At 32.9% G+C, this 21,009-nt stretch overlaps 2 protein-coding genes and 1 pseudogene across 5 annotated transcripts; 2 read left to right on the top strand and 1 right to left on the bottom strand.

Annotated features, from left to right (window-relative positions):
• On the top strand, nucleotides 1–5,189 carry LOC114422414 (annotated as a pseudogene).
• Nucleotides 5,190–6,586: 1,397 nt separating this feature from the next.
• Nucleotides 6,587–10,754, bottom strand: LOC114423159 (TSL-kinase interacting protein 1-like). Of its 3 annotated transcripts, none has more exons than XM_028389789.1 (9): nucleotides 10,645–10,754; nucleotides 10,040–10,092; nucleotides 9,755–9,896; nucleotides 9,327–9,535; nucleotides 8,998–9,236; nucleotides 8,676–8,901; nucleotides 7,829–8,224; nucleotides 7,139–7,258; nucleotides 6,587–7,052 (listed from the first exon to the last, which is right to left on the bottom strand). In XM_028389789.1, the coding sequence occupies exons 3-9, from the start codon at nucleotides 9,879–9,881 to the stop codon at nucleotides 6,963–6,965; spliced, it is 1,407 nt and encodes a 468-aa protein (XP_028245590.1). In that variant the 5' UTR covers nucleotides 9,882–9,896; nucleotides 10,040–10,092; nucleotides 10,645–10,754; the 3' UTR covers nucleotides 6,587–6,962. The 3 variants fall into 3 exon arrangements, with proteins under 3 accessions (XP_028245590.1, XP_028245589.1, XP_028245588.1); XM_028389788.1 differs by having other exon boundaries at nucleotides 10,040–10,087; XM_028389787.1 differs by lacking the exon at nucleotides 10,040–10,092.
• Nucleotides 10,755–14,001: 3,247 nt separating this feature from the next.
• LOC114424630 (E4 SUMO-protein ligase PIAL2-like) lies at nucleotides 14,002–20,853 on the top strand. 2 transcript variants are annotated; one of them, XR_003669043.1, is made up of 8 exons: nucleotides 14,002–14,073; nucleotides 14,154–14,202; nucleotides 14,301–14,385; nucleotides 14,476–14,577; nucleotides 14,692–14,743; nucleotides 16,816–16,883; nucleotides 18,687–18,802; nucleotides 19,320–20,853. XR_003669043.1 is itself a non-coding variant. In XM_028391495.1 (6 exons), exons 2-6 carry the CDS (start codon nucleotides 14,200–14,202, stop codon nucleotides 16,823–16,825), a joined length of 252 nt encoding a protein of 83 aa, XP_028247296.1. In that variant the 5' UTR covers nucleotides 14,002–14,073; nucleotides 14,154–14,199; the 3' UTR covers nucleotides 16,826–16,927. The 2 variants fall into 2 exon arrangements, 1 of the variants encoding a protein (XP_028247296.1); XM_028391495.1 differs by lacking the exons at nucleotides 18,687–18,802; nucleotides 19,320–20,853 and having other exon boundaries at nucleotides 16,816–16,927.
• The last annotated feature ends 156 nt before the right edge of the window (nucleotides 20,854–21,009 follow it).

Below are 21,009 nucleotides of genomic sequence, written 5' to 3'. Positions count from 1 at the left end.
TATGAAAAACTGCATGTTGAAACCACTAAACAAACACATCCTAATTAATGAGAATATGATATCCAAGTGACCAAACACACCCGCCGAGAATGATCCCACGCTTATTCGAAGACGGAACCAAGCAAACACCACAGTAGAGCACGGTGACGATGGACCCCATCATCCTCTCCGACGAAGAAGACCCCTCAACGCCGTTCCCGCTCCGTCCCAAGAAACGCCGAACCGAACCGGACCCAAACCCAAACCCAAACCGCACCGTCTTCGTCATCGACGATGACCCAACCCCTCACAAATCCGCCACACCTTCTATCGTTCCCGAGACTCCAATGTCCGCGCTTTTCGATTCCGAGATTGCAATCGTTAAATGCACAATGCTTTCCGATCCCGCCGTTATGGTTTCCCCTAAAAAATTCTCCGGTCAAATTCTTTTTCCCTCACTGCTATCACTTCACTTTAGCTCTATCTCTCCTTTCTTATTTTTTTTCCGCCATTACTCATTTTCAGTGATTATAAGTAAACATAAGTCTGCTGCATTCTGCAGTTACTTGTTTTATTATGCCAAATTAATTTGCTATCTAGAAAAAAAATGGCATTGCATTATTAGGTATTTGTTTGTTTCCGTGCTAATATGCAGCTTTGGGTTTTCTAGTGGAATTGAATCTGTCATGCTTTATGATTGTTGTTTGTTCTCTGTGTAATTTATTTTTTTATTGATTGTTTTCGTTTAAAAGTGATTCCTCCTTTTGAAATGTCAATATTCTATGAGAAGTGAACTTTATCTGAACAGCATGTATATTGTTTGTTGTTCAGCCCCTTCAGGGATTAGTCAAATGATATGTTTGGAATCGGATAACGAGTCGGAAAATTGTGGAATAAGCACACGGAACGAAAATGAAGCAAGAGATTCTAGATGGATTTCGAATTCAGGGGGGTCTGGAAGGTCTCCTGGTATATGCTTGGAATCAGATAACGAGTTAGAAAATTGTGGAATGGACAAACCGGTTGAGAATGAACCAAGAGATGCAAGATGGACTTCAAATTTGATGGGGTCTGGAAGTTCTCCTCGTATTTGTTTGGAATCAGATAACGAGTTAGAAAATTGTGGAATGGGTGAGCGGGATGAGAATGCACCAAGAGATTCAAGATGGACTTCAAACTCAATGGGGTTTGGAAGTTCTACTGGTATATGCTTGTTGACAAGTTACATTTGTTCTTCACCACCTGAAATGCTTTGTTTATGTAATTGAAAATTTCAGAGAGGCATATTTCAGGGGGAAATGCTACTCAAACTGAAATGCCTGGGGATGACCTTTCAAATCCAACCTCTTCACAAGGGAAGTTTGCAATGAAATCTATTGTGGCAGAAATTGATGCAAAGGCGGTTGAATCAGGTTCAATTGGAGGTAGGTTATGGATATCTGAATCCATAAGTACATGATAAATTTCTACATTGTTTTTTTTATTATGATTGTTTTCTCTTGCTCATCTGAATTCATAACTACAAAATAATTTTTAATGCAATTTCTTAATTGTGATTGTTTTCATACAAAACTACTATTCCCTTGTTGCAGGGCATCTGCTTACTAGGTTTGCTGAAAAAGGGCTTACATACCATATTACATCAAATCTAGTCGCAGGTTCAATTTTGTGGTCTATGAAAGTTCCAGAACATATTTCACAGGTAAGAAATGCCTGCAGTTCATCTTTAAGCATCAAATCATTAAGCACTTCCTGTAGCTAAATTCAGGGAGGAGAGCAATTAGTTACATGAATTCTAAGCTGGTTATAATCTCATGACTGGTTGTCTGTGCATAACTGTTTTTTGGCCTCATGACTCAGGAGTAGTCTTGTATGTTTCCTCATCTGCATTCTTCATTCAAAGAGTTGAAATGGAAGTTTTAAGTTTCAATCACACAAACGTGTATTTATGGATGTATTTAGAGAGGGACGCCTAAACATAAATATCATGTTTTAGTAATGACAAGTAATCAATCATACACCTGAATTGCGATAAACTTTTAGGCCTGCCCAGTGTACAATTATATTTATATATCTAATGAAAACTTTTTTCTTTACATTCCAAATTAGATGAATAATTGTGCAGATTCTTCTTTTCCACTGATATCAATTTCATTTATATATGCAGCTTTCTACTGAAAGAATTGAGATTCCATATGTCTTGCTCATTTATGAGGCTGGCAAATTTTGTAACCTTGTCATGAATGATTCTCTTTTTGATCAACTCTCTAGCATTCAAAGTCTTTATCCAGCATATACAGTTTGTTACCTCACCAATAGGTTATTGGCTTATATTAATAAAAAGTGAGTGATATATTACAATTTTCTCAATACTTCAATTCTACCAGCAATTAGTCGCATTTATGTTTTAGCGTATTGTGCTATGTTGATATGGTGTGTGCATATATTTGCTAATTCATCCACAGCACCAGATGACTTAATATTGGGTTTCAATCAAACTCCCAAAACAAATTAAATATAATATAATAAAAAAGTTAGAACTACTCTAACTTTTTTACAGTATACATGCATTTGAGTTGACTTTAATTTTCCTTACTCATGCTCATATTTATTACCCCTAAATCTCTTTAAAAAAAGTCGGATTCATCAATCATCACCCATTTGATAGGACCCTAATTAAGTAATGATAAGGTACCCATCTGTATTCATTTACACCCCCGTGAACTTTTTTTATAAATAAATTACAACCATATAAACCATTCCATATCTATTGTTGAAAATTGTATGAATGTAAAATATTGTGTGGTTGGAATTTGGAATATTGTTTTGCTGGACCTTTCTCGTATGAGAATTATGAAGCTCAAACATGCACCTTTTCTATTCTAAACATTTATTTTAAATATACTTTTATAAATACAAGATTTACTTGAGTTGCATGCGGTAAAACTTATATTCTTTATTTTTTAAGAAGTAAAGGTTATCTGGATATTTTTATAAAATTACTTTTGAATAGAAATTCCTTTTAAATATTATTGAAATAAATGACGAATTTTGGAAAATCATATGCAACATTTGCCAAAATGCAATTCCTTTCAGCCAAAAGTAAGAAAACTTAGTCCAGACAGACTGTAAGTTTCATGCTGTGCAAGGTACAAATGCATTCTGCACCTGGTTTCCAAATGCAATGAAAAATTGCCAAAAGGATGCTGCATACTGCATACAACCTTCTTTACACACAATTCACACATACTAGTATTTCCCTCCTGTATCAGTGATTTCTGATACTTTTGTTTTGGCCAGTTTATTGATAACCTACAATTTCTTTTTTGATTTCATGACATTATTTTGTTGAATCTTTGTTTTTTATGATCTGTTAGGGAACAGGAAAAATATAAGAACCCCGAGAACAGTAGTTGTTGGAGACGTCCACCTGTAGAGGAGGTTGAATAACTGGCCTTTTCGTTTTCAAATTACAAGGAATAGGTCATGTTTTAAATTTTTAACTTGTTCAAACATGTCTATCATTTTTGTTTTAAATTGCCTTGTAGGTTCTGGCAAAACTAACAACTAATTTCAACAAAGTACACTCCAGGCAGTGTTTAGACGAGGCTGAGCTGGCTGAACATGTTGTCAGTTTGACATGTAGCCTAGCATCTTGTCAGTTTAGGTACTTGATGCTTGTATTTTTAATTAGAGTCCAGTCAATCTTGGAAGGAAAAAGGTTTTATATGCAAAAATTTTACATGTAAAACCAGTTGTGCAAAATCCATTAAAGGGTACATTGATGAAGACCGAATTTGACATGTCTACTGATTCTTTGCTATATCCGTGTTATGAAAAAAAAAATTATTTTACATGTAGAACTGAAGCATTAATTCTCAGTTTGCAAGAACAACTTTGGTCCTAGAATTGGCGTTCTTTCACTTATTTGGAACACACAATACCTGCTTTTTAACATTAAATATGTTCCATACTCGTGTAGTTTATCTTTTTTTCTTTGAATATTACACTAATTTTTTTTTTATTTAAACTGCAGAAAGAAAAAAAAAAAAAAATTTAAACTGCAGAAAGAAGTTATCCCGATTATCTGTAAATGCAGATGGAGCCCTTATTCCAAAGGACTATGTTGGCCGGAATTTGATGAAGAAATCTTTGTGGTGAGTGATTTTGACATTATTATATTGCATAGAGAAATGCATCCTCTTAATTACTTAAAACAAAAAGACGAAAATGCTTAAGCATTTAAGTTCTTGCCAACACAAAAGGCATTGAATACTTTTTTCTTTTGGTAATTAGGAGAATTGATAAGCTGAATCGTTTGATGGATTAGTAATTTTTCTATTGCATAAACTCTTTGAAACAAACACCTGGCCTCTATTTTTATTACCCATTACCAGTTGTTGTTTACCTTGTTTTTTGATTTATTTTGTATTTATCTACTCGTGTACTTCACTCTTTTTTTTCTTTTCAACTTGTGTTCCTCACCTTGACTTCCATGACTAGGTTAAAAGCTTTGGTTGCTATGCCCAAGGTACAACCACGATTTGCTATTGCTATTGGGAAGAAATACCCAACCATGAAGTCCCTGTTAAGTGTTTATATGGATCCAAGTAAATCGGTATGTGTTGTTAAGATTTACTCTTTTTGCTTTGACCTTCCTGATTGACTGCATATTGCAGTAAATTTGAACACTAAGAAATGTAATCTGTTTGACATCTTTTAGTTTCTTTAGTTACAAATAATTGGTGATAAAAGAAAGGATGGCCAGAAGTTTGTATTATCTTTCTTAATGATGGAAGGTGCAATATAAAAAATAAGACTCTGCTTTTATTGCCACAGGAGCATGAGAAGGAATTTTTACTTGATGACAGAAGTTTTGCTTGGTGGTGACAGAAGGCTAGGTGAGGTTTGTTCAAAGAGAGTATATAGAATTACAATGGTGCAAAGCGGATGCATTAGAAAAGATGATGTCGAGAATGGTGCTGATTTCTGTGAACGTCAATCATAAAGAACTCTGTCCTTGTATGTAAACTGTGTTTAAGAAAGGGTGTCTAAATGTGAATATGCAAGGGTGACAACCTTTTTGATGTTTAATTGATTTTATATTTTATTAGAAATTAAAATGTTATATTTTATATAAGTGATAAATTATATTGTTACATTTTTTCATCACTATTAATGAAGTTATAGTGGTGATTTTAATCGGGTAACTATTATGAATATTGTTATTGATAAAAAAAAAAGTTAGTCATAAGTTAATGAATAATTAATGACAAACTTTATATTTATTACTGAATTTTTGTCTCTAAAATATCTAACTTTTTATGCAATGATTGTTTTTGTACAACATGGTTTTATGCAACAAAAAAATTGAAAGAGAAGAGAGAAATTTAAGATAAGATTGAATAATTAAAGAGTGTCTAGTTATTCTTTATCTTCCCAAGTTTGTCATAGGAATCAGCACTCTTAGGAACCAAAGTAGCCAAAACGTTTGGAGAGATATTATCAACGAGCCCTTTTGGCCAGCCTTCCACGAACTCAGCGTGCAATGTTCTTCTTCTCCTCATGACTCTTGTCATCGTTTATAGCAGCAACATCCTCTAGATCTACCTTGTCCTTGCTACTGATATTATCTCCAATTTCTTCTTTCTCTTCCAACACGTCATCAACGTGCTTGTTAGATGAATGTGTAGTGATTGGTTTGGGTGCATGCTGCTCCTTGTTTCGTTTCAACCTCTCAAGACTTGCGGTTCCGAGGAGGAGTGTATTTGGTGTTAACGCATCCCGGCGACTCGAAACTGCAAATATCTCTGTTTCGGTCACAACCACGGCATATACTACACTATATGTATATAACTATAAATTTAACCAACACTATAATAATAATTTTTTTTGTCTAATCAGAAATATTTGAGCCTTCTTATTTGACATATAATTAATTTTTTTCTACTGAGTCAATCCATTTTAAAATATAATAATATCTCTAATTACTACTTCATGCCCAAGCTGGAGATTAACCTCACCACTTATGCAACTTTTGGTAACAATATAATGGAATGAATAAAATTTTCATTTTATTATTTCTAAAGTTGACTTAATCATGAGTTATGACTTTATTTTCTAAGATGACCCTTCTTTCAAATATAAAGAATAAGAAATGTATTTTAGGTTAAAGATATAAAAGTAATTCTATCATTAAAGAAGAAATTTTATCTCATTTCACTTAAAATACTTTCTTTTAGATACATGTTTTATGAATCTTGAAAAATTGAAAATAAAATTATTTTCAGAAAATACAAATAAAAAATAAAAATAAAAAATAAAAACAAAAAATAAACACTCAAATCAAATATCACCTTATCTTTTCACTGCTACTGTAAATCACTTTACTGTTTTATTCTAATTCTCAACCTCCTATATCAATTATATTAAAAAAAACAATATTAACTATATAAGACAAATTCAATTTCAAAAAATAAAAATACATAAAACAATAAAATAAACCATACTTGATATCCTGCATGTATTACCTAAAACTTGATACAAGCTAATCGAAAATATCAGGCATCAAATTGTTGTGCCAAAACTTACAAATGCAAGAAACCAATTGAATAGCAATCATTTTCTTTCACTTAGATGTCTTCCCATTCGCACCAAATAAGATAGTCTATTCCAGAGTAAGATGAAAGGTTCAAAAGTATAGCATGATCATTATAATTACATTTAAGCCGAACCAAATAGGTACATTGTTGACAAACTATTATAGGACCAAAGCAAAGACAATGCAAAACAGCTAAATATTAGTCCCCTCACAGGCTATGGTTTAAAGTTTAAACCTGACACAGCTAAGTAATCAGTATTCTGTCAGGCTCGTATCTTCGGCAAGTATTTCTATTATGTACAATTTTCTTTTTCTTCTTTTTCCTAAGAACGAATCTTCGAAATGGAGTCATTCGGTCAACAAATTATGCATCTAAGAGCTGTTATTTAACAAATCCACCAATACTAAGATTGTCTCCACCATTAAGCTTCTGAGCCGGCATGCCAAGATCAAAAGGTCCCATAGAATCATTCTGCATTCAGATAGTAAATTAATTAAATCAGAAATCAAGATATTAAACATAAGAAACACAAATGCTTCGATGAGAAAATTAAATACCCAATTGATGCCTGTTAACCCAAGACTTCTATCATCATCATATGGGCGTGAAGAAAGTAACAAGTCTGTCTGAGTCTTCCCGGATGGAGGATTTTGTGAAGCTCCATCTTGATCATTGACCTTTAAAACGCCACAAGAGTCAATAAAGGGCAAGTAATGATGGATAACGAAGCTTACAAACAACTCCATAGTCTACTAATAGAAGAATAATCTCATTCATTGCCACATCAATTTGAAGCTCACTTTCTGTCCCAGTGCAACACTTGAAGTTATTTTATTAGAAAGACATTTTTGTGAAGCCTTAGGTTCATTTGAAACTACAAATACTACGTTCAATTCATAGAATCCCTGTTAATACAATGTATTTATAAAGCTGATGATGACAATAATATCCAGTTATACATTGCCTTCTTATAAGCATCTATCTTTTTTCCAAAAAGTTACACAAATCAAAACCAGGGGTCCAGGTCCCTTTATTTCAAAGTCAATTATTCAAATTGGACAAAAGACAAAAAAAAAGTGTAACTTGTGAGCTATCTCATGATAGAGATTAAAAAATGCATTAAATAACTTGTTTTGAGAGATATCATACAAAATGAACTAGACAGATTTTCCATCAGACACACACCAGCTACATTAAACTATTTCACATTTCAATAATGGATTCTCATATAAGACTGAGCAACTAACCTTGTCTGCATTTGAAAACTTTAATAAGTTTGAAGAAACATCCTGACTGCGCACTGCAGAATAATCATTGCCACAAGCTGCCTGCACATCTGTTGGGGAAGATAACTTTCGAAGAGGAAATGCATGGCATGTTTCTTCAGCATCTAAAATAGATGTGCGCAAGTCATCAGCAGGCAGTCTTGGAACTGGGCGATTATTAATTTGAGCAGCAGCAATAAAAGCATCCAATGAATCAGAAGTTATATCACATGGCTGTATGCCAGCAAATGATTTTGGATCAAGCCCGCCAAATAATGACGCTTCAGACAGGAGGCCCCCAATGCTTATATTGCTTAGACTATCAATCCATGCAGATGATGGCTGTTGAAGGCTACTACTTATTCTTGGCTCATTATCCTAGTTAGAACAAACATGCATATCTTAGAAAACACATATCTATGATGGAATGTATTGGAAAAAAGTCTTTTATTATAACATAAGGAACATATATAAACTGTAAGAGGATTGGCATTCAAAATTCAATTAAGAATTCATGACCAACCAACAATAGATTTCTCAAACATCCAATAAGATCCAAAAGTAAGAATTATATATGCACGAAAAATGCCCAAGTGTTTATGCTCATGGTATCACAAATAAGATTAATTAATGACATTTTAACTTTCCATACAAATTTTTATACAACGTTCCAAAAACTTTTCCCATAATTATATCACTATTTCAGTCAATAAAGCAAACCATCATACAAATCATTTTGATGTTCTTTGATTCACGCATTGATACGCAATTTATGCAACTATTGGCTAATTATTATAATGCACAACAAAATATCTAACTATAAGTTTACCATAGGATCAACAGTTGCGTTTTCTACTTTCTGAGACACAGTTTCACTTGCTGCATTGCCCACTTCAGTTGCTTTGTATTCTTTGCTTATCCTAACCTTGTCCCGCTCACCACATAAAGTCTCCTCTAAATTAGCATTGCCGCTTCCAGCTACAACAGGCTTATAGGGAGTTGGAGTGGAAGGTATACCAAAAGACCCGGGTTCAAGCATGTAGAACCAGCCATACCTTAAAAGGGAAAACAAGTTACAACACTATATAAATATAAACTACCTAAGTTCCACATAGAAAAGGATAAATAAAATAGATGATCAGCTATAATACTTCAACCGGAAGAGTGCAGGGCTTCCAACAGCAGTATAAACAGCAGAGGCTGTTGTGTCACTATCATTAATTGTCCACCTTCTGCAGCCAGATAGATTTTCCATTATATTATATGGAAAAAGTATAAGCTCCCCTTTGGCTATACTTGAACTTCCCCACTTCTTTCCAAGGTGTTTTAGTATTGAACATATTTTCTTTCGACCTCTAAGTGTGAGTTCTAAATAAGGATTATGCCCATCCTGAAAATGAAAATAGTCTAAGCATCAAGACCTACTGCATGCAGACTAGCACACCAAATTTGCCAAATGCAACACAAATCACCATGTGACCTTTTCAAGTCCTATCCGAGTTCCTTCATTAATTGGAAAAAGTTGTAACTTGATTTTTGCGGAAGTGAGCATTTGTCCAGGATGAAGTTCAATAGCCTCTCTCTTTTCTGTAAGAAAAGTACACTTGTTGGGAAGTTCTGGGCACTTTCTCATAGGTTCCTTAAATGGAAAATACTGATTCTCTTTATCAGTCAACTCCTGACCGCATCCTACAGAAAAAGATTTAACTGTATTAAGCAAAATGTACAAGATAGAGGCAACTGAAAATTTGTGCGAATTTCAAAACTAGTGCTGCCTCATTCAAGAAAATAAAAGATTCAATTTTTTTTTCTAAGACATGGCAAATTCAGTGCATCAAGGGGGAGGACAATTTGAAACCAAAATATTATTAAATCAATATAAATGGTAGTTTGACAAAAATGCATCACCTCTTGCTTTTTGATCCAATTTATTTGTTCTTTTGGGAGAATTTCTCACTCCAATGAATCCTGTCTTTGCATTGCACTTTCCAGAAGCCTTCACAACTTTCCTGTCTAGTGATCTACCTGTTGTCATGATAGTTCACCCTTCCTGAAAATGATCATAAAATAATCCTTGTTGTTATCCTTCTTGAGAAAGCACTAAAGAATGGCAAAAAAAAAAAAATAGAAGGTGCCAAAACAACTATTTAGAGAAACAGATTCAATAACTAAGGAGCAATTTAAGTTAAGTACCAGAAAATTCATGAAACAAAAATCATCCAAACTTGCTTTCAGTACCTACTGTTCTGACATCACAAACCAAACAGATAAAATTAGATACTGGTAAACAGGTCCTGAGTCCATAAAAGCTAATAAGAATAACTATGCAGGCACTATCAGATTCAATTAGGCAAAACAAATCCAAAATTTGCACAAACTCTAAAATCTCAATTCCAAACGAAATTTACCATAAGCAACTATTTTTCCCGTATTTCACTTTCCGTCCTAAATTCACACAATCATCGAACATGCCAAACTTGTGAGAAGGGAAAACTAAATTTCAAGGAAGATCCAAGAGTCAATCACACAGCCCTAACACTAGCATCATACATCCACGCACACTGAAAACCCTAATTCGATTATTACGCGACTCGGATTAAAAAAAATCAAATTAAAGGATTGTGCTACAGAAAAAGTGTCACAAAAAGTAATTGAGCGGAAAAAAAAATAAGGAAGGGGAGGGAGGGATACAGAGACGAATTTCCGTGAGCATTGAAAGTATGTGTTTACGGCGGGAAATGGTGAATTGAGTATAGCGAAGTTAAATTCAATAGGTTAGGAAGGGTTGAGTTAAGAACCTTCGAGAAGCTCCGACGGAGGCAGGAATAACTGAACGGAATCGCAGAGAGAGAAGGAAGGAACAGAAACATAAACAGTGTGCGCGGGAATGAATGAATGTTGAAAAGTTTGTAAACGGAGGGAACTGAGAAGAAAAGAACCACCAAAAATTGTCAATGCCAAGGCGGGCCCACAGTCACGTTCCGTTGGATTTTTCTTCCTACACCGACACATCATTTTCTACACCCAACATAATTATTAAAATTCCAACCTTACCCCTGTTTACTTTTTCTTCTTCTTCTTCGTTCGTTGTTTTTTTTTTTCTTCACTTTGTTGCATGGATGTTCGTACCCCAAAACATATATATCTGCGGAGCCCTCCACTAGCAAGAAATCTTGGAGGTTGAGGTCACAAAAAGTAATTGAGCGAAAAAAAAAAATATTCAGGAAGCCTGCTGGAATGTGATTATGTCTTGTCTTGATAATTAACAGTTTTTTATTTTATGCATTTTTTTTCAAATTCATACTATAAAATCTGGATGCTATTATCGCTTTGAGAATTAAGGGTTTTGATGCTATTATTGCTTGAATTTTATCCCAATTAAATTCACACTAAAAAGTTGGGATGACGTTTTGACACAATTCTTGTATGAATTTGATTCATACTATAAAATTGAGATGATATGCTTTGAGAATTGACGATTTTTATTCATACTATAAAATCGAGATGGTTTACTTTGAGGATTGATGATTTTGATACAATTGTATGAATTTTTATCTAAATTCATACTAGAAAATTGGGATGATATACTTTGAGAATTGACGGTTTTGACGTAATTATTGTATGAATTTTTATTCAAATTCATACTATAAAATTGGAATGATATGCCTTGAGAATTATGGTTTTGATGCAATTATTATATGAATTTTAATTCAAAATCATACTATAAAATCTGGATGGTATTATTGAGGGATTTGATGCTATTATTGTATGAATTTTATTCAAATTCATAGAAAAAATTGGGATGATATTTTTATAAAAGAGAAGTTGAACAACAATCACAAAGTGTGAGATGTTGCCATCCTCAAGAGTTACAAACACCAAAACAACCAACTAACAAAATACACCACATAAATGAGCACCAGAGACGTCCATGTGCAACTTTTCAACCAAACAGATTAACTCTCCCAGTGCCACAGACAACACAGTATTGTTATTACTGTCAAACAACAACAAATCCCCCAACAAGAAAATTGGGTATGAGAATTGACGAATTTGATGTAATTATTAGAATCATACTATAAAATTGGGATGGTATGCTTTTAAAATTAACAATTTTGATGCCCATTATAGTATGAATTTTTGTTCAAATTCATACTACAAAGTTATGATGGTCATGGAGCTGGATTAAGGCTAAATTCAAAAGAGTATATTTCTATTTCTATCAGTGGCAAATGTAGATGCTTATATATGAAAGATGTCGCGTGAGTTAGGCTTGATGGAAGGCCAACCATTGACAACCTCTGTTTTTGCCGTGAGTTTGTCGATGTTCTGATAATATGTTGATCACAGTATACATATGTTGACTTGTATATGGGGTTTTAGTACTCTGTTCTGCTGGGTTGATTTTGTTTGTTAGGTTGCCTCTTACAAGGCTTTCTGTTTGTTGTCATCCTCTATCTGTTGGGGGTTGTCATATATTAAACCTTGTGAATTATGTTTCAGCTACCTTTTCATTTTATTAATAAAACTTATCTTTGCCTTCAATTTCAAATTTGTACTAAAAATCTGAACGGTATTATCACTTTGATAATTGATGGATTTGATGCTATTATTGTATGAATTTTAGCCAAATTCATACTAGAAAATTGGAATGCTATGCTTTGAGAATTGACTTGACGATTTTGATGCAATTATTGTATGATTTTTTTTTATTCAATTTGATACTATAAAATTGATATGATATGCTTTGAGAATTGACAGTTTTGATACAATTATTGTATGAATGTGATTGATACCACAAGTAAGCACTAGAGACGTCCATGTGCAACTTTTCAACCAAATAGATTATCTCTCATAGTGCCACACACAACACAATATCGTTACTATGGTCAAACAGCAACAAAGCCCCCCAACAAGAAAATTGGGTGTGTGATTATAATTGTATATCCTTATATAAGAATTATACTAATTTGTTTAACAAATATTTATTTTTTATCTATTATCTTTAATTGTAATTATTTTTAACCAATCCAATATATTATTATATTAATATTTTTTTTCAAAATAAAAATAACAATCTAATATTTTAAAAAAATTAATTTATTCTTTTATATATATTTTATTTTCATGAACTTCGTAATTCTAATTGTTTTTTATTTTGATATCTTTTACGATAATAATAATAAATAAGTGAACAAAATTAACTATTACTTCAAGAATGTGGTTCTTGAATATTCTTTTTCTAAAATTCAAAAGTTTAAGACCTCCTAAGGCTAACAAAGGGAAAGAGTTCCCTTTTATATCTTTTATGGCTCGTGGCAAAGGAACAACACTCTCTCTTACGTGCCTTTGCTTCTTTCTTTCTTTTCATCTAGCGATATTCATTCTGCAGTGACCCTTTCTCTCTCTCTTTTTCTCGCATTACTACCTTCTCCTCCTTACCATTCTTACAAACCTTTTTATTGCTCCCATTTCTCTCTCTCTATATCTTTCTTGCTGATAAAGCAACTCTTTTTTCCAAGCTTTTTCTTCTTCAGTTTCATTCCATTCCTCAAGTCTCTGCATTCTTGATTTCATAAGAACATACCCTCTCTGCAAGAACCCGTTTTTCACTTTTCCAGCTTCGTATATTCGGATTCTCGGGAGTGAAAATGCGCTATTCAAGCCCAAATTCTATTCCAAGAGGTAATAAACCTTCTCTCTTTCCCTCCTTTCCTTTTTTATTTTCTTCTTAAAATAACAATAATGATGATGAAATTAAAATGTGAAACAGCAAATCCCGGTTGAAGTTAACAAACGCAAGAAAAGGAGCGTGTTGCGGAGATTTCTCAAGAAAGACATGGCCGACCTTCTTGGGAGTTCCCTTGATTACAATGCCTATGGAAGGATATTTTTTTCCTTGCTATCTGTTTCTTCATGTGTCTTTCACAATATTTTGAAAGAAATGTATTAGGTTCTTAATTATTCAATTTTAATTTCAGAGAAATATCTAATCTTTTATTAGGTTCTTAATTATTCTTCTCTCCTCATATTTCAAGATGCTATCAAAGCTTATTATCTTCCGATTTAAACTTGATTTTTTAATTTGTAATTTGAATACGTTATTTTTTTTGTCTTTTTGGTTTTTGTTCTAAGTTATATTGCATTCTTCAACTGCAGTTTTTATTGGTGGCACAAACAGATAACATTGAGACATCAGCATGCCTCATAAATCCTTAGCAAGTGAAGTATGGTTGCTTTTAAACATTTTAAATGAGTGGAGGGGATCTACATTGATGTTGACTGACTTTTATTGTATATGTTGTAGTTTTCTCCTCAATGGAAAAGGAGTACTCAATAGGACTAATGTTCAAATGGTCTGTTGTATATTTGTTCTTACATTCTTAAACATTTAGTTTGGAATTTTTTTCTTGGGTATGACATCAACTTCTATCTCTGACATTTTGTTAATTAGGATCCTGGACCACAGGTGCCAACTAATGTGACTGGTATGCTTAAATTTGGGACAAATCTTCTTCAAGCTGTGGGCCAGTTCAATGGTAAGCATTTAAAACTACTGTTCTTCCCTGTCATCCTAATAGCTATCAATATATGCATCTTACTGTATTGTAACCATTATCATTGTGAAGGTCGTTATGTTGTACTTGTTGCCTATATGAGTTTTACACCTTTGCCTGAGGATCCAGTTCTTCAAGATTATCTTCAGCCTACTGTTACATCTGTTGATTCAGGTATAATTTGGATATTTTGGATGAACTGTGGGTTTTTTTTAATACTACATCTTATTGTTATTTATATTTATTAATCCACCATTGGCAATTCATTATCTTTTTGCCTATATATAGATTCAGATATTATCGAGGGGGCTTCACAGATTTCACTTAATTGTCCAATAAGGTATGTTGTGATCTTCTTTGTTCATGACACCAGTCAATGATAACTTTTTCTTTCTTGATTCCTTTGCTTTGTCATTCGCTAGAAATCCCATCTTTAGATTGGGCATAGTAGTAAACATAGATGGTGGTTGTTATTAGAAATCCAGTTTAGTCTCTCACTGTCTCTGGATCTAGTCCATTAGAAAGTTTTGCCCCCTAGCTGACCTTGATGGTCTAATAATGTTTTGGCTAAATCTAGTTTCCTTTGGCCATGTTTGTGTTGGAATTTTAGTTAGAACTACTTTATGTGTTCATTGTAGAAAGTCAGAGGTAACAAGTCCTCTTTAATTAGCCGATCTCTAATATTAAATTATTAATTACATAGTTTATTCATTCAGTGCTATTTTTTTTTGTAATTTGACTTTAATGGAACTTATGCCCTATTTTCACTTCTGGTACCTTTCTCTATTGGGCTACAGTTAGATATGAATGAACAATGGTTATGTGGTTGTCGTGTACAGAGTACTCGATAGAATATCTATGAAATTTATTAATAAATCTAAAATATTAAAAATATTTTATTGGAATTTTTTTCTTTTTATCCTGATTTCTGTTTTCCTAATGATGTTTGCTATCAAATAACCATAATAATGAATATTATATTTATACTTTTTCATCCAGAACCCAGCAGTCTGTTTCTTAATCTTTTCTTGTCCCAAAACCTTAGTATTTCTTTCCTCGGATTTTATTTAAATTATTACTTTCTAATTCTAACCTTATTTTTGGCCACTACTAGTCTACTATATTGTTGGATGCTTGATAATTGGTTCTTCCTGTCATGAATCTTCATTGCTTGATAATTGTTAGTTTGTGTACTTTCACATATGCCTTCTGTGAGCGACAATCTAATTGGACTTATAAGTTGTTAACTATCGTTTGGTTTTGATTCCGTGTGAGAAACGAGTGGTAACGCAGTGTAGCTGAAACATGAGATTCTGGTGATACTGTTTACTTCTTAGGTTGGACTTCGATTTTGTGTTCTATTTCAGTTCATTTTGAAGTTCACGATGTTAGTGTGGCTCCGTTTTGTGACGAACTGAGATGATTGAATTTTTTTTTTATGACTTAATATGTGGCTGTGATCCTCTGATTGGATGAATTATAAGGTTTATATGCATTTTCGTAATTCATTAGTCACATGCAGATAAAGCGAAGGATGTAAACTTTGGTTGTGTTTTTACATTGTTAATTAGAATCATAATTTGCACAATGTATGCTACCAGGTGAAATGCCAATGGTGGTGCTGTAATAATTATATTGATTAGATTATAATATGAGTCTTTTTTTTTTGTCACCAAATAATTTGTGCATTCGTATAATTTTATAGTATGTGAAGCCACTGTAGGTTGGTATAACTGATAAACCAAACATTTGAAATTATGCATCAGCATTTTATTAATTACAGAAAGAATTTATAATATTAGCTATTGTAAAAAAGTCATTCTTTTAGACTCACTATAGGCAAAATGTGTTCCATCGAGTTGTAGACTTGTAGGCACGGGGAAGTAATCCGCCTTTCATGTATGTTTCTTTTAATTACATTACTGCATGCAAAATTTGTAGTGAATGACTTGAATCCCATTACTTTACTCTTTTTTGTATGTTCAGAATATGAATTGAATGATTGGATCATAACTGTACAAGGTTTGATGATGAAAGGGAAATTATCTGTAATCTGAATGGCTATGTTTAAACAAACCATCATTGCGTCAAATTGGCATCATTTGACTTGTGAAACTGACTGTAAATATTTATTGATTGATATTTGATTAGTTTAAATTACTAAAACATCAGTGTGATAACAATAAAAATAGAAAAGGCAAAAAATGTGATAATATTAATTTTACTTTAGATGAACATAAAGTTCAATCTAGATTATTTGTGGCACTAAATTCTACATGATTGGCTTTAAAACACCTTACTGGTATAATTTATGGCCTCTTTCAGGTAAAATCCTTGCTCTAAAATCTTCCCATGATTCTGATTCCTTGTCTTCTGCGATTGCTAAATCTGATAAAGTACTTATTCCTCAAGATCAAGATAACTCTGCATCCTTGACAGATCAACTTGAAACTCCTGATATAACCTCATAGGATACACAGGTGCTTTTCTCCTACTCCATATCGAATATGTTAATGTAATTAGTTTTGAATTTTTGTTGTCACATACCTTTCTTTGTACTGGTTTCTTGACAAACGCATCTGGAGAATGATTGAAAACTTTGTGGCTTTTTTATTGCAAAATTGGTGTAGTTTAGGTGAGTTTTTAGCAGTGTTCATTATCTGATAGTAACTAATGAGCAAGAAAGAATCTGGAGGATGAAGGGAAAACAGATACAAAAACATTATCACTGTTATGCCCACCTTTGTTTGATGCAGTTATAGCTTGGTGCTCCCAATTGTACCAACCTGTGTCACCCTTTGAAAAGCTTGTAGCACCTCCCTGGCTTCAAGTTTTGGATTTCCATGAATTCCCTCCAACTGCTGGACAATAGTCACCCCTTTCTGTTTCTAAATCTCATGCTAATTGCTTGGCATCCTAATGGGTATTTGGTTTAAAGTTGTGGATTATGTGTTTTATATCAGTTTAAAGTCCCCCAAGGAAATAACCAAAATACTTATCTTCTGGTAGTTTTCTCATTTGAAAGTAAAGAAGAGATTCAAAGGCTTTTGTGTAGTCCTCAACACTTCCCATTTGCTTTAACTCAACCTAATTTTCATAGGGATTTTCAACCTTTCTTATACCAAACCTTGCAATCAAGGCTCTTTTAAATATTGCCCATGTAAGAGTGGGTTTGGTTTCTCTCAATAGTTTGAACCCATGTATGGTTGGGCACTCCATACTAAAATTGGCCAACTTAATCCCATAGTTATCAATCACCACCAATTCATGCCAAACAATGTGGATGGTTCACCACCAATTCCCCATGGTTCTCCGGTCAAGGTAATTTTTCTCCTGAACAAAATATTATTTTGTTGGATTTGGATAAGCTTCATATATGTTCATACAATCCTTGATAGTCTTTGTTTTTAGAGGTGATACACACACACATGACTGGTATACAACATTATTTTTGTGTCTATGTCTCTCCATCCCATCATTAAGTACATTTTAAACATCTCTCTTTCTCTCTCTTGGTTGTAGTGTTGTACAAGTATCATTTCTCTTATTTTTATATATACTTATTTTATCAAATAACTAACTTTTGCTTTTCATTGGCATCTAAGTACTTGTATGGGTAATAAATTCTATATATCAAATAAGCAGGGAGTTGAAAGGAAAATAATTGTATATTGTGTGTATAATACATTCTCCAATATCCTTTTTATAGGGTAAACAACTATGCCTAGAAAAGGAAATAAGGAAATAAGAAAATAAATATCAAGTACTGAGATATGTTGGACCCTCTGAAATATCTGTGATATTTATAACAGGGTTTTTCCAAATATATGTTCTGGTTCCTCATTCACTGCTTTTGATTTGTGTTTTCCCTTTTTATGAAGAATTACACTGTGAAAGAAGATAAAATTCTTTGCATGTGTAAAGAAGAGACAAGTACGTGACGTATGATATCTGAAAAATTGTCCTCTATAATTTTCAAGCTTACAGATATTTTTTTGCTATTGTATGCATTGCTCTTGCAAACCACACCAATTATGAAAAAGCTAAGGAAGTGTTTCTAGTTGGTCTGTCTTTCTCTTTATATTTGGTATTTTTAAGTTAATTGTTTTGTTACCAGGACATCATATCCTTGACTACTTATTATATTTCTTCTACAAAAGAATAAGGACAACTTCTTAGCTGGGATAATCATACATGTTAAATGTTTCTAGATATCTTGAACTAAGCTTGTGAGTATTCTCTGTGAAGTGTGAACTAAATATCTCTTAAACATATATTTGTAGATCCGCATGATACTCCCTCTGGAATCAAGGACTCAATTCCTGCTTGGATTAAGTTTTCTGTACAGGCTCCTGGTGAAATTCCATATAGCGGAATATACTATGATCCCCCAGAAGAGGTAAGATTCTAGACTTCTTACATGTAGGATACACTTAGAAAAAGAGATGACAAATCTAAATATCTCTTTTCCCATTGTGGGATAGAATTGTATCTATGGCCTCTCTTTGTAGTACTCATCATGGTTTCAACAGAACTTTTAATGCTGATATGCAATGATGTTGAAAGTTTTATAGTTTTTTTTAAGCCATTGCCACTCTGGCTTTTTTCTTATATTAGGAAGAAATATCCCCCACTCCTTTGCCCAAAAGGATAATGTTATAATAGATGTATATAATTTCTCTCCTTAATTGTAACAAAAAAATAAAGATAGTCAATACTGCAATATTTAACAATGTTTCATAAATGGCAGGATGCAGAATAATGTTATGAAATTAAAAAAATAAATTATCTGTTAATTCCAGTTATCTATACAAAACTTGGGTATATTTCAAAATACCATGCGATGGTTAGTTATATTTTTAATTTTAATGTCATGCACAACTGTGTTCAATGGTTTTATTTTTTTACTTTTACAGGATAAAATATGTCTTCAAACATCCACAGCCAAAGAGACCAAAATCACTTACGAATATGTATGAGTCTCACATCGGGATCAGCAGTCAGTTGAGCATGTTTTTCTTTCTTTATGTGATATCAATAAGTGATTAATTTCTTTTCCCTTTCCTTGTCTTATTTCAAAGTCAATGATCTATTACATCATAAAGTTTGGTCTTTTTATTTTTTATCATGAATGGCATAACTTGTCTGAAGCCTTGCTGTGTCTCTTCCCTTTTCTTCCCTTTTACTCTTAGCCTCCCTACTAATTCCTTGCCACTTAGACAGGTGGTTACACTTAGGGCCCATCATAGTGTGAGTCATTGCTTCCAAGCTATGACTCTTTATTTACTGTGCACCCTAGTAATGGGTGAGTTTTAGTCAGATTATTTTCCTATGATCTAGGAAAAGTTGTTTTCTCTCTTAATAGCCACTGCATTTAACTTTTGAAAACCAAGATATTGGCTATCTTTATTTGGTTGCTTTGAGGAAGCTTTATTCATGATTATGCCAGAAGAAATCAAATTGACTTGCACTACTAAGTAGACACCATCCAAAACTAAATTTGCTATTGTTAAGAGTTAGGAAAGAGGGGAGGGAAAGTTAAGTAGCAACAGTTAGAGAAGTTACTTAATTAGAGGGGTTAAGTAGATACAAATAGGGGAAGAAGGGTGGAAGGATTCATTCAGAGATTTTAAACTTTTGTTAGAAAGGAGAAATCCTTTGTGAAGGGAAAACTCTTGGAAGAGAATTTTTTAAACCTATCATGAATCATTCGGTAAAACTTTCAGTTTCTTTGTCAATTTCTCATATTTCTTTCCTGGGTTTGTAACAATTGGTCCAATCATGAATCATTATAAATGCCTTTTCTAGAAAAACACTTGTTTGGCAACCTCCTCCAATAACGAGTTTAGGCTTGCTTAATTACGATGGTGCCGTAGCATCCAATGATCACAAAGTAGTTTGCAATGGAATAATTTGAGAATATCTAGATGCTCCCCTGTAGGTCTTCTCTCATAATATGGCTCATACTTTGTGATTATGGTGTAATTATGGGTCATTTTTCTTGATTTTTAGTTGATTCTCTAAAGGAAGTTGCTTAAACTCATGCTTGCTATTCAATTTTGAATTATATATAGTGAATCTTGTTGCTCTAGTCATGGTAGTGAATTACTATGATATATTCCAAATCTAATCAAGTTACAGACATATTTGAGAAAAGAGTTTTATTCATAAACAATATGATTCATATTTAAGGAAGCTCAAGTCTGGATCCAAATTCAATTGCTTGCTGATCATTCTCAACTATTCACTTTTGTTGCATTTTTTAGTTTGAGTTTTTAGCTTCATTGCATATATAAAAAATTCATAATTTAGAGAGCGATCATTGCTTTCTTAATTAAATATTCTCACTATGATATTTTTTCTCTCTTGATATGTATTTCATATATTACCTCACATCAATCACAAATTTTTCCTCTCATATCAAATTAAATTACATTTGTTTCCCCTTACCTACTATCTCTTTCAATTTACTTTTCTTTAATTAACTCTATCTTTAAATTGAATTTCAATAATTCTTAAAATAAAGTTTATACCATAATTTAAATTTAAAATATAATTTAAATATTCAAAATATTCATTTATCATAAATTATATTTATATAAAAGA

Source organism: Glycine soja, chromosome 8 (assembly GCF_004193775.1).
Source record: "Glycine soja cultivar W05 chromosome 8, ASM419377v2, whole genome shotgun sequence".
Taxonomy (NCBI): Eukaryota; Viridiplantae; Streptophyta; class Magnoliopsida; order Fabales; family Fabaceae; genus Glycine; species Glycine soja.
This window is presented reverse-complemented; position numbering and strand designations above follow the sequence as displayed.

What these genes read in the sequence shown, in the direction of transcription:
- LOC114423159 (XM_028389789.1), bottom strand. Translation starts at nt 9,881, where the DNA reads ATGACAACAGGTAGATCACTAGACAGGAAAGTTGTGAAGGCTTCTGGA. An exon ending in CCTGCACTCTTCCGGTTGAA is followed by an intron (nt 8,902 to 8,997) that starts GTATTATAGCTG and finishes TTCCCTTTTAAG; the next exon opens with GTATGGCTGGTTCTACATGC. An exon ending in GGTTAACAGGCATCAATTGG is followed by an intron (nt 7,053 to 7,138) that starts GTATTTAATTTT and finishes ATCTGAATGCAG; the next exon opens with AATGATTCTATGGGACCTTT.
- LOC114424630 (XM_028391495.1), top strand. An exon ending in AGCTGTGGGCCAGTTCAATG is followed by an intron (nt 14,386 to 14,475) that starts GTAAGCATTTAA and finishes ATCATTGTGAAG; the next exon opens with GTCGTTATGTTGTACTTGTT. An exon ending in TGTTACATCTGTTGATTCAG is followed by an intron (nt 14,578 to 14,691) that starts GTATAATTTGGA and finishes GCCTATATATAG; the next exon opens with ATTCAGATATTATCGAGGGG.